Source organism: Acinonyx jubatus, chromosome B4 (genome assembly GCF_027475565.1).
Source record: "Acinonyx jubatus isolate Ajub_Pintada_27869175 chromosome B4, VMU_Ajub_asm_v1.0, whole genome shotgun sequence".
Taxonomy (NCBI): Eukaryota; Metazoa; Chordata; class Mammalia; order Carnivora; family Felidae; genus Acinonyx; species Acinonyx jubatus.
This window is the reverse complement of record NC_069387.1, coordinates 76,268,920-76,281,629: the sequence shown is the minus strand read 5'-3', so window position 1 is coordinate 76,281,629 and position 12,710 is coordinate 76,268,920. Positions and strand designations below refer to the sequence as shown.

At 45.1% G+C, this 12,710-nt stretch overlaps 1 protein-coding gene across 2 annotated transcripts; it reads right to left on the bottom strand.

The window, feature by feature from the left end:
- Nucleotides 1-1,375: 1,375 nt before the first annotated feature.
- On the bottom strand, nt 1,376-5,464 carry DAZAP2 (DAZ associated protein 2). Of its 2 annotated transcripts, none has more exons than XM_027036175.2 (4): nt 5,299-5,464; nt 4,145-4,263; nt 3,585-3,753; nt 1,376-2,830 (listed from the first exon to the last, which is right to left on the bottom strand). In XM_027036175.2, the coding sequence occupies exons 1-4, from the start codon at nt 5,309-5,311 to the stop codon at nt 2,508-2,510; spliced, it is 624 nt and encodes a 207-aa protein (XP_026891976.1). In that variant the 5' UTR covers nt 5,312-5,464; the 3' UTR covers nt 1,376-2,507. The 2 variants fall into 2 exon arrangements, with proteins under 2 accessions (XP_026891976.1, XP_026891975.1); XM_027036174.2 differs by having other exon boundaries at nt 3,508-3,753; nt 5,299-5,457.
- Nucleotides 5,465-12,710: the final 7,246 nt, after the last annotated feature.

Here is a 12,710-nt window from a genome sequence, read left to right as displayed (position 1 = left end):
TGTGCAAGAAATAACTACCTTTATATTTTGACTTATCCAGACTTAAATTTTTTTAATGTTTATTTATTTTTGAGAGAGAGAGAGAGAGAGAGAGAGTGGGGGTGGGCAGAGAGAAAGGGAGACGGGGGATCCGAAGATACAGGGCTTACTTAAACCCATGAACTGCAAGATTGTGACCTGAGCTGAAGTCTGACGCTTAACCCAGCCACCCAGGTACCCCCAGGCTTTTTTTTTTTTTTTTTTGCTTATTTAACTCTTTTGCGTATGTTCTCTCCCAAGCAGTAAGAACCCCAGGGAAGTTTCAGAAGTTCCAGAACCATCTCACGAGATTGAAACAAAAATGGTGGTGGGAAGCTTGTCCCAGAGGCGTGTCATTAGAAACATCCCTGGGGTGATGAGTTGGTTTACCTTCCATCCTGGCAAGGGCCAGAATTTCTCAGACCCATTCTATGTATACAGAGAGGGCACCAGGAACTACGTCCCTACCACTTTACCCACCAATGTCCTTTGAATCAAGCCCAGAGAAGCTTCTTGGATCTTAGTCCCAAAAATTAGAGGGGTTTAAAAGATACAGTGTTTCAGTAGGAATCCTGGCTCCCCAGGTACTGTTTAGTTGGAATTAAGCTAAATCTCCTTTGAAGTCTATAAATTGTATTGCTTCCATCATCCAAACTCTGTTCCTCCCACGGTTAAGACCCAGGTGTTGAGGAATCAGTCTTGATAATCTGCTTTCAGTATTTCTCCACACAGAACTTTGGTGAAATTGAAAGGTCACCCCGAACTTAACAAAAACTGTTACACTAAAACATTTTTCTCAGGGGCGCCTGGGTGGCTCAGGCATTAAGCATCTGCCTTTGGCTCAGGTCATGATCTCATAGTTCATGAGTTCGAGTTCTACATCAGGTGAGCTCAAGCCCGTTTTGAAAGCGAGCAAGAAGGGGAGGAACAGAGAGAGAGGGAGTGGGGAGAGAGAATCCCAAGCGGGCTTCTCGCTGTCAGCGAGGCTCCTGACTTGGGGCTCAGTCTCCAGAACCATGAGATCATGACCTGAGCCAAAACCAAGAGTGGGATGCTTAACTGACTAAGCCACCCAGGCGCCCGCGCCCCCTTAAGTTTATGTTCTGAATACCTCTGACATAACAGGCTTCTAAAAATCTGAAAGAGCTTAGGAAATAAAGAAAAGGAAAACATCTAGAACGGGACTCATGAAAACGGTCAAATCTTGGCCTTACACTCCTGCATTTATTTCAAAGGCTCCGTTAAAAAACAAAACAAAACCCAACAGAATGACAACAGTACCTATTTGAATTTTAGGTGGGATGTACGATATATAGAGAAGAAACCTAAAAACAAGCTGAGTAAAGAATCCTTGAAGTGAGGTGTAATGCAACTTCATCACTTTATTCAAATCTTCAAAATAGTCTTTATTCTACATTTTTAGTATAAAAAATCCACAAGTTAAGTGCACCACAGTGTAGAGAGAGACATACAACGCTGAACTTCCATAACAGTCAATGGTACAGTCAAACATCACATGTACAGAACACAAAATTTAGATGAACTGAAATTATAAGATAAAATAAAACCCAATTTCAGAAAACAAAAATCAAAATATTAAGGATCCCTGAAATATTCTTAACCCTAATGAGATTTCACTGGACTCAAGTCATTTTGTAGTGAGGGATTCCTAATATGACCCCATTAACCCAGCTTAGGAGTTCTTGGGAGCCGTGCGTGAGTGCCTACATCAGATGCTCTGACGATAAACGGTGGCCAATTTTTGGATGGGAAACCGTCCCCTAATTTGGCTCTAACGTCATCAGGCTTTTGAAATGCATCCCCCTCCCTGCCCCGACATTTTAAACAAACTTGTTTACAGTACAGTTTGCATTGATGCCCTTTGTTCAAATACAGCTCTCAGGTTTTCTGGCACCGAAGCAAATTTGGGTTTAGTTCACGGATGAAGAGACAGCCTACGAGGAAGGTCCGAGAGGCACCCTCCACTTTTGCCTGAGGAGACGCAAGACACAGAAGTGATGGGGTCCGTGCTTGGGGCACAGAAGGGGTTTCAGAGGATCCTTGTGAAAGACTAGTTAGAAGATGGCAAGTGGGGAGAAGTGCAAGGAGAGAAGGAAGTTAGTCTGACTGGCTTTCTGTCCTGCACCATTGATTCAATGGAGATTGGCGGGAAGGAACTGGAAAACTAGGGTTGAGGGTGGGACGTGGGGCAAAGGACGGAAAGGGAAAGGCAGACAACTAATGCGTTTCATTTATAACAAGTGATAGAAATCAAAGACTTAAAGGAGATTAAAGACCAATCAGAATAATTTGGCAACTTTAATTCTTAGGAAGATCAAAGTTCCCTCCAAACCTAATTTGATGTTTTATTACTAAGAGCAAAGACCAGTATGGTACAGTATTACTCCAGAGGAATTCAAGGAAGATCCTTAGGGCTGCTTCACCCACATTCATTTTATGAATGGATGCCTCCCCTACCTCAAAATGCTTTAAGGAGGTACTGCTACCATTACGTGGTTCCTTATTAAGTTTGAAAAGTGCCTGAAAGTTTGGGCACCAGAAAGACACCCCAACAACATGTGTCTAAACTGCAACTTCAGGTTAATATGACTAAAGCAGTTACATTGTGAGAAGTGCTGAAGGTATGTGATGTCTTTCTCGGCACAGAGGTGGCCTTGGTTCTTCACCAGATGGTGTAGCCACCATCTGAGCCACCCATGAAGAAGTTTCCCTTCCGCTGAGTTACGAGGACATTGGCTCCCTGCATGACTGCAAGCTGAGCAGCATTGGGAGGGCATCCAGGGGGTGGAGGCTGAAAGGAAAACACAAAGGTTGACTGGGCATAGGGCAGCTGAGACGAGGGAAGTGGGCACAGGTGAAAACGGGATCCGTTAAGAAGACGGCAGTATGCTGACCAATCACATCTTAGAGCTAGTTCTGCCACCAATTTGGATTGTAAAGCAGGTCTGGATTTTCTGTGAACCCAAAGATGCAAACAGGAAAGAGCCTACCACTCATCCAAAGGCATTCCCACCTCATTTCTAGTATATGGTTTTGAGTGGCTGGCCCTAGCAAGAGCCATTTGGGCTCTAATTCTTATGCAAGGGGGAGCGAAGCAGGAAACATAACTAAAATCTCCAGTATCTTTCCAAATGCTACTTAATAGGGATTATGGCAAATTCGAAGTAAATGCTTATGGAATGAATAAGGAGTATTACTAGCCCGGTACCAGAATGGAGCAGGAAGAGCAGCAGACAGCACTCCTAAGACAGGAAAACAAAGGAATCTGGTTAACGGAGACCCCAGGGAATGTGCCCGAGGCTACTGACTTGCCACAGTTCTCCTGCCCCCTCACACCTGACTCCTGGATATCAGTGCTCACACCAGTACCACAGCTACTGCCCAGGCGTGGCGAAAGGATGAATATGTAATCTTTTCAGAAAGTTAGAAGACACAAGAGCTGAGTTTTTCTGATAAGGTCATACTCACAGGAATGTTGCCAGCAGCAGCCCCAGCTCCAAATCTGGCACCTGCATCGTACCCTCCTTCCACCAGCACTGCTGAACCAGGTGGATAGATGGGACCAACTGGATAATAAGCCATAGGGATTGTGGAACCTAAAGGTCCAACAGCCACAGATTGGGCCATGGGAAGATACAGGGAGGCTCCAGGAAACGCAGCCGACATGGTGGGGACTGTGGCAGCCCCTGGGTGCACAAAGCTCGGACGATAGAGCTACAAGAGGCAGAAGAGAAGGCCACATGTTACTTCATGACATTCCAATTTTAGAGCTCTTAATTCTCCTTAGGTAGATTACACTCTAAGTTACACAGGCTGCCTTTCCATTGCCACTCAATATTCTCCTGGATCGCTTCCTGCTATAGCTAATGTTAGACTCAAGGAACACACACTCATCTTCTTAACCTCAGCCTGTGCCAAAAGATATAATCAGATAACGCATTCTCAACCCCAAAAGCAACTGCTGAAGTGTACAGGGTTTCAGTTATTCATGGCAGCACTCTCTCCTGTGTGTGGAGCGTAAATAAATATGTGAAGTCAGGCTTAGCTCAGGGCTGAAAATGTGATCCGAAGAGTATTCAGTTCAAGTCGAATAAACTGGGAGCACCTCTGAGTAGGCAGGCGGGGCATCAGTATAGGGTGGAGCCTGAGGAAGATGCAAGGTCTGAGGGTACACTGGATTCCCAGGAGGCTGCACAGGGTAGGTTGGCTGTGTCGGATATTGACCTGGAAGACAAGGGGTGGGGGAAAATGCATATTGCCTATCACACAGAACCACCAAAATGGGGCAGAGCATACTGGGTAACTAACCTAGCGGCAACAAGCAGGAGATGTGGGAACAGACTGCTCTGGAGGGCCTGATTTCTGGAACCAGGAAAATAAGCATTCTCTTTGCACCCTCTTCCCGGCCTATACCCGAAGATGCTGGATTCTCAATCGACAGGAAGGCGCTCTTCCCGTTAGCATACTGGTGTAAGGGAAAGTCTAGCTGGGCCCAAGTTTCTTTCACAATGCAGGGCAGGTCTGGGCACCCGTGCCTGCCAGTGTACCAACGGTCTATCCTGCCTCTGCTCTAGGTGGTCTTCATAGGCCTGGTTGTAACTGGCCAAGACCTCGTTGAGTCACAGTGGCTACGATTATTTACCCCATCGATTTCCTACTCAAGGTCGACTTCCAAATAAAGTGAGTGGTGGAACTGAACCTTCAGACCCGAGAGAAGGTAAATGTCCTGAGGAACAACAAAGGATCGTATTCTGATAAACACTAGTGCAATCACAGAAGCCGGGAGAAGTCCAGGCCTCCATCGGAGGGAAAGGCGAAAGAGACCTTTCTGGCCCCCTGGCCCGCCCACCAGCGCCGGCACCTCACTAGTTAAGCCCGGGCGCCAGCCTCTGGTTCCGGAGCGCGGCGCCCCGCCTCCGCTGGCTCTCCATTGGCCTGCCCAAATCCCTGCTCTAGCTCCCCATTTGCTCCTGCACATGCCTATCATGACAAGCCTTTCCCCCCACCCCCCACCCCTCCACCCGAGCCCGCAGCTCCAAACTGCGCCACAGAGTTTAAGGGGGAAAGGGCCGGGAAGGAGCGAGCAGCCGTAGTTCGGGGATGACGAAGGCTTCTGGCGCAGCCCCCGGAACTGCAGCCGGCCCAGGAGCGAGGCTCAGCTCGCCCCAAGCTTGGCGTTTGGCGACCCTGGGGTCCGGGCCCGCTCGCTCCAAGCTAGCGCTGTTCCCCGCGACGGCCCCAGCCGCCCCCTGTCCTTGCCTTTGCTGTTCATGGTGGCTGCTGGTCCGGTTCGGCTCGGCGTCGCGGACGGTTATTTTTTTCGTCCTCTTCCTGTTCGTAGTCACTTCCGTGTCACGTGACGACTCGTCCGCCTAGCGTCACCCGACGCCTGAGTGCCGCTGCTACCGGAAACTCCGCCCCTTTGCCCGGCCTCCAGTAGCTAGAGGGAGGGCTCGCGTGGTCCCGCCCGTCGCGCGCGTTGGCTCCGCCCCTTGTGTCTTGTCTTCCAACCCCCACCCGCGTCCCAAGACGCGAAGAAAACCAAATACAGGTATTGTCTCAAAACAGGATTTTTTTTTTTTTTTTTTTTCTCTTTTGGGCGCTCGGAGGCAGGACCATGAAACTGTTCCCCGGAACTTTTTTCCACCTACGCGCAGCAACTCAAGGTCACCCCACCTTAACAGCCTTTCCATAAAGGGCATAGATTGCTACTTACTTCTCTACCGCCCTGAAATGTGCTCCCCAAACCTTGGCCTATCGCGCAGTTTCCCTCTTAGGAAACCCAGCTTAAGCTTCAGCTGGGTCAAGATGTATTTTGCCAGTCCAGCTGTCATCTAGCCTTTTCTGTGGTAGACTCTCAGTCCAGTCTTCGCTGCCTTGTCTGTTCTACCGACAGGCTGTCAGTATTTACTTCTGTGTCCTTTCTTTGTTACTAAAAGGCAGGGCATGCAGGCTCTGCCGTGCGTCCCCCACGGCAGCTAGCACTAAAACTGGCACGCCCGCGGTCCCCAAGGAGTGCTTGTGGCCCTGCCCTTAACTTCGGCACTTATTACAGGTGACCTGTATGGTGCTTTGTCTATATTTTCTCTATATCGGTGTTTCGCCTCTAACCTTATTTTCCTGGTGAGCAAAGATGCCATCCTTCAGGACAGCAATTAAGGTTTTCCTTCCATCTTTCATTTTAAAATATGCCAACAATGTGCAAGTACAGAGATGGAACTGAGCAAGACATTTTTAATGTTCAGATTAAGACTAGTATCGAAAAGCCTATATTTACCTTTTCCTGTATGTCTGCCTCTAATCTTGAAGGCAGGGTGGTGTTAGACATTCACTCCTTCAGCCTCTTTGTGAAACGCTTAACAAATGCCAGGCACTGTTCTAAAACAAAACAAGGCTCTTGCACTCTTGAAGCTCACCTTCCTATGCAGGGGCTTGCAAAATTTTTGGCCACAAATCCACAATAACATGCTTTAAATCATGACTCAGCACACACACGTTTACAACAAAATTTTTTGACCTCGTACTTATCCTTGTATGTACAACTGCACTGTAGTCTTTTATATTCTATTTATTTTTTTCAAATCTGGTCGCAGTTTCCCATCCCGTTAACAAGTCAGGACCCACAGTTTGAAAAACACCTTTTTTAGTAGACTTTTATCTCCAGAGCCTTGCACCTTTTTTTAGGCTGAAGTTTGCGATCAGTAATTGGGAAGTCAAGGAGTGAATAAATCCTTGAAGGTCAGATCACACCTTCCCTGTGCCCTAACTTTTCCAAATCAAATCCCAACTTGATTCCACCCCAGAGCCTGAAACTGGAGAAGTCACTAATCTATCCCAACCCCTACTCACGCTCAAGGTGTCAGAAAATACAGAACTGAACCTAGGAAAGGGAACTTCCCTTATTTCTCTCTGTGGGCTCTCAGAGACCCTAAAAGTGTGTTGACTGTAGCAGTCTGCATCAATGAGAGTATATGGTCCCTAAATCAAGACACTAGTTCTGTTCTCACTCTGTCACCCACTGACTTTAGTCCTCTTCTACTCAGCTCCCACTTATTCTCCATGACTTACTTATTTTTAATTTTTTTAAAGTTTATTTATTTTGAGAAAGAGATAACATGAGTGGGAGGAGGGGCAGAAAAAGAGGAAGAGAGACAGAATCCCAAGCAGGCTCCACGCTGCCAGCCCGGAGCCTGACGCAGGCCTCGAACTCTTGAAACCAGAGATCGTGACCTGAGCCGAGACCGAGAGATGGACACTTAACCAACTGAGCCATCCAGGCGCCCTTCCCTACTATTTCTTAATCAGATCCTGCAACGGTGACCTTACAGGTGTAATCCATTGAAGGCCTTTAGCAGACTGAAGAAAGCTGCAGGTCAGGAAACAGTATCTCGGGTTAAGTAGTTGAACTAAGTTACACAGCTGCAAAGCCAGTAGTCCTACTCAGGTTTGTGTGACCGTCCAACGTCGTTTTTAATTTATTTACACTGTTTAACCTGTTTACATTGTTTTAAATTCCATCGCCTCCCAAGAGTCTCAGTTTTATCATCTGCCAAAAAGGTCACACAATCCTTGTGTCACCTCCAGCTCTAGACTGTTTTAGGGAAGGACGTGAACAAAGGGAAGCCTGAGAAGACAGAGGGGAAGTGGGCAGAACTGATAATCAGGTTGTACATTTTGCTCAGGCCCTACCAGTGTTAAAAACTCAAACACTGGGGTGCCTGGGTGGCTCAGTCAGGTAAGTGTCCGACTCTTGATCTCAGCTCAGGCTCAGTCTCAGGGTCATGAGTTCAAGCCCCATGTTGGGCTCTGTGCTAGGCATGAAGCCTACTTTAAAAAACAAAAACAAACAAACAAACAAACAAAACCACAGGGGAGCCTGGCTGGCTCAGTCAGTTGAGCATCCGACTTTGGCTCAGGTCATGATTTCATGGATCATGGGTTCAAGCCCTGCATCGGACTCTGTGCTGATAGCTAAGAGCCTAGAGCCTGCTTCGGGTTCTATGTCTCCCTCTCTCTGTGATCCTCCCCCACTTGTACTCTGTCTCTCTCTGTCTCTCAAAAATGAATAAACATTAAAACACACACACACAGATACTTCTAGTGGATGGTAAACAGCCATTGTCCTAAGTTGTCTCCCCAAGCACACCTGTCTGCTCTGACCCCCACTGGAATCCATCTCCTGCCCAGGATCTCTCCATGGTCCAGTGATGAAAAGGTAAACTATGACACCCAGGAAGCCTCCAGGCCCTACCTCCAGCGAAGGCAAGCTGCCCTCAGATTGGTCAGTGCTGCCTCTACAAGATGTTAGGTATTTTGCTTACCACTCTGGGACCTGGGCATAGAGCAAGCCAGGGCAGAGCCAAATGAGATTCCCAAGAGAAATGGAAGGGTACAAGCACAGCTTCTCTGGCAGGTGGGCTTAAAGAGAAAGTGGCTACTTTCTTGTACAAGAGTCAAGAGGCTTTCTGTCTTCTTCATTCTCCAGGGTCCCCCAACCAAGATGAAATGTTCATTTTGTCATTTATCAAACATCCTTTCTTGAATTAATTTAACAACTATTTATGGAGCACCTATTATGCGCCAGGCCCTGTGATAGGCACTAGGGACACAACAGTGAAGAAGCAGGCTTAGTCCCTACCTTCCCAGAACTTAGTCTAACTAATGGGAGTGACAGAGAAGTAAACAGATAATCATAATGCAGTGTGACTAGCGCTGACATGAGGACAGTACGGGGTGTTAGGAGAGCACATAGACTAGGTACCTAATCTCCTCTACTGGGGTCAAGTAGGGCTTCCTGCTGGCAGTGATGTTTGAGATGAAATCTGAAGGGTGAGCGGAAGTTAAGCAAGTGAAGGGAATTCCTCAAAGGAACAGCTTATGCAAAGGCCTGGGAAGTGAGAGAGCTTACAGAGAGGGAGGACATGAAAACAGTTCAGTATGGCGGGAACGTAGAATGGGAGGTGAGAACTGGTAAGACGTGATGCTGAAGAGGTCAACAGGAACCAGACCACTCGAGGGACCTTGGAACTCACAGAGGATCCTATCTTAAGACATTGGATTCTATCTAAGGGCACCAGTTAGCCACTGAAGAGCTTTCAGAGAAAAGTGACACGATCCTGTTTTAATTTTAGAAATAGCTTTCTGCCTCCAAAATGTAGACTAGATTAGAAAGGGACAAGAGTCGAAGTGTGTCTGGGAGAGCAGTCAGAATACCAATGAGTAATTTAAGTGAGTGATGATAGCAGACTGCCCACAGAAATAGTGGTGGGGTAGAAAGAAGTCAGGGGTGGGGGGAGGGCGTTCCAGAACTCTTTACGAGGCAGAAACAAGCAGGCTAATACTCAGGATTAACGTCCAGGATTAGTTAAGAGAAATACCGTGAGGGATGAAAACTACAGAGAGTGAAGAGACAAATGACAAATTGGAGAAAAGATATTTGCAGTTTGTATCACAAGCGGCTAAGCTCCCTGTCCTAGAACTCACGGAGATCAGTAAGCCACTAGAAAAAGTAGCAAATGACATTTACAGACAGTTCAGAGAAAAGTAAATATAAATAAGTGGCTTTTAAACATATGAGATGATGTTCAGTTTCACTTATTTGGTTTAAGTTTATTTATTTTGAGACAGTGAGTGTGGGGGAGGGACAGAGACAGAGGAAGGGAGAGAGAGGACCCCAAGCAGGCTCCACGCTTGTCAGCACAGACCCTGATGTGGGCTTGAACCCATGACCCCTGAGATCATGACCTGAGCTAAAACCAAGAGACGCCTGACTGAGCCACCCAGGCTCCCCTCAACTTCATTCTATTTAATAAGAAAAAGGCAAACGAAAACCGTGCAGACACCATTATCAGATTGGTAAAATCCAAACATTTGCTAACTTCGCTCAATTTGCAGGACCGTGACCAAACAGACACTCTAATTTATTTTTTTGTTTTTATTTTCCTAAGCTGTTATTTTAATTTCACTTAACATACAGTGTAATATTAGTCTCAGGTGTATGATACAGTGATTCAAGCCTTCCCTATGACCCTAGGTGCTCACCACAACAAGTGCACAACAAGTCCTTAATCCCCATCGCCTACTTCACCCAGCCCCCCTCCCCTGTGGTAACCATTAGTTCTCCATAATTAAGTCTGCTTCTTGATTTGTCTTGCTCTCCCTTATCTTTTCATTTTGCTTGTTTGTTTTGTTTCTTAAATTCCCCATGAGTGAAATCATAACAGTATTTGTCTTTCTCTGACTACACTCTCTTGCTGGTGGGAATGTAAATTGGTATAACTCCTACTGGGTTAATTTGGCAATATCTATTGATACACGATATCTATCTATCAATACACATACCATCCCCATTTCTAGGAATGATTCCTACAGATATTTGCACTCGTGAGAAACACTGCGTATAAAGTGTTCACCGTAGCATTGTAATAGCAAAAGATTAGGAATAACCCATATGTCCAATAATAGGGAAGCAGTAAAACAAATCCTAGTACAGCCATACAGCTAAATATTCCGTGGCTGTAACAAAGAATGAGAAAACTCTCCAAAATATTTTTAAATTAAAAAAAAAAAAAGAAAGAAAAAGAAAGCTTCAGAACAGTGTGGTTAGCATGATGCCTTTGGTAAAAGAGCAGGAAAACCAAGAATACTCTAGTATTTGAGTAAAGAAATTCTGAAAGAACATACAAGCTACCTACAAAAAGTGGCTACTGGTTGGCATGGGGAAACAGAAGGAAAAGTGAGACTTTTCACTGTATAACCTCTAAAATTTTTAAAAATTGGGGCACCTGGGTGGCTCAGTCAGTTAAGTGTCTAACTCTTGATTTCGGCTCAGGTCATGATTTCACAGTTCATGGGTTTGAGCCCCACATTGGGCTCCATGCTGACTGTGCAGAGCCTGCTCGGGATTCTCTTTCTCTGTCCCTCTCTGCCCCTCTCTGCTCTCTCTCTCTCTCTCTCTCTCTCTCTCTCAAAATAAACAAATAATAAATAAATAAAATTTTTTGAACCATATGAATGCTTACCAAGTCAAAAAATTAAAGCAATGTTGGCACACCTATGAAAATGGCTAAATAAACTTAAAAAATTTTTTTAAATAAATACAATAAAATGGCTAATATAAAAAGCCTGACTATTTCAAGTGTTAGAATGTATAGCTATTAGAACTCTCATATGCTGCTAGTAAGAGTATAAAATGGTCCAGCCACTTTGGAAACAGTATGGCAGGATCTTTAAAAGTTAAACATACACATAGAACTACCCTACAATCCAGCAATCGCACTACTAAGTATTTACCCAAAGGATACAAAAAACTGATTGTTTATAGCAGCATCTATCAACAGTAGCCAAATTATGAAAAGATCCCAAATGTCCATCAACTGATGAATGGATAAAGAAGTTGTTTTATATATATATATATATATATATATATATATATATATATATATACACACACACATGTATATATACACATGTATATATTAAATTAAATATATATATACACACACACACATATATATACACACACATATACATACAATGGAATATTATTCAGCCATAAAAAAGAATGAAATCTTGCCATTTGCAATGATGTGGAGAGAGCTAGAATGTATCATGCTAAGCGAAATAAGTCAGTCGGAGAAAGACAAATACCCTGTCATTTCACTCATATATGAAATTTAAGAAAAAGAACAGATGAACATAGGGAGACAAAAAGAGAGGCAAACCCATAAAACAAACTCTTAATTAGAACAAACTGAGGGTTGCTGGAGAGGGGGGGATGGGTTAAACGGGTGATGGGTATTAAGGAGGGCACTTGTGATGAGCACTAGGTATTGTGTGTAGGTGATGAATCACTAGATGCTACTCCTGAAACTAATACTGCGCTATATGTTGACGAACTGGCATTTAAACAAAAACTTGAAATAAATAAACAAACAATAGGGGCGCCTGGGTGGTTCGGTCGGTTAAGCGTCTGACTTCGGCTCAGGTCACGATCTCACGGTCCCTGAGCTCGAGCCCTGCGTCGATGATGGCTCAGAGCCCGGAGCCTGTTTCAGATTCTGTGTCTCCCTCTCTCTCTGCCCCTCCCCCGTTCATGCTCTGTCTCTCTCTGTCTCAAAAATAAATAAATGTTAAAAAAAATTTTTTTTAAATAAAAAATGAACAAACAATAAACAAAACAATTTTTTTAAAAGTTCATACCATATGATCCAGCTATTCCAATCCTGTTAACCCAAGAGAAATGAAAGCGCATGGGCACACACAGACTTACAAGGGTATTTATAACAGCTTTATTTGTAACAGCTCCCAGTTGGAAACAACACAAATGACTGTCAACAGGCCAATGGGTAAACAAATTGTAGTATTGCTATACAGTAAAAAGGAATGAACTATGGAATTCCCCGGGTGGCTCAGTCGGTTAAGCATCCAACTTTGGCTCAGGTCAGGAACTCGCACTCTGTGAGTTCGAGCCCCGCGTTGGGCTCTGCACTGACAGCTCGGAGCCTGGAGCCTGCTTCGGATTCTGGGTCTCCCTCTCTCTGCCCCTCCCCCACTCAACCTCCGTCTCTCAATAAACATGAAAGAAGGTTTTTTAACATAAAAAAAAAAAAGGAACTATGGATGCACACAAACTGGATAATCTCAATTATGCTGAGTGAAAGGAACCAGAC

What these genes read in the sequence shown, in the direction of transcription:
- DAZAP2 (XM_027036175.2), bottom strand. An exon ending in CCCCGCCTGCCTACTCAGAG is followed by an intron (nt 3,754 to 4,144) that starts GTGCTCCCAGTT and finishes TGCCTCTTGTAG; the next exon opens with CTCTATCGTCCGAGCTTTGT. An exon ending in TGGTCCCATCTATCCACCTG is followed by an intron (nt 2,831 to 3,584) that starts GTTCAGCAGTGC and finishes TTTTCCTTTCAG; the next exon opens with CCTCCACCCCCTGGATGCCC.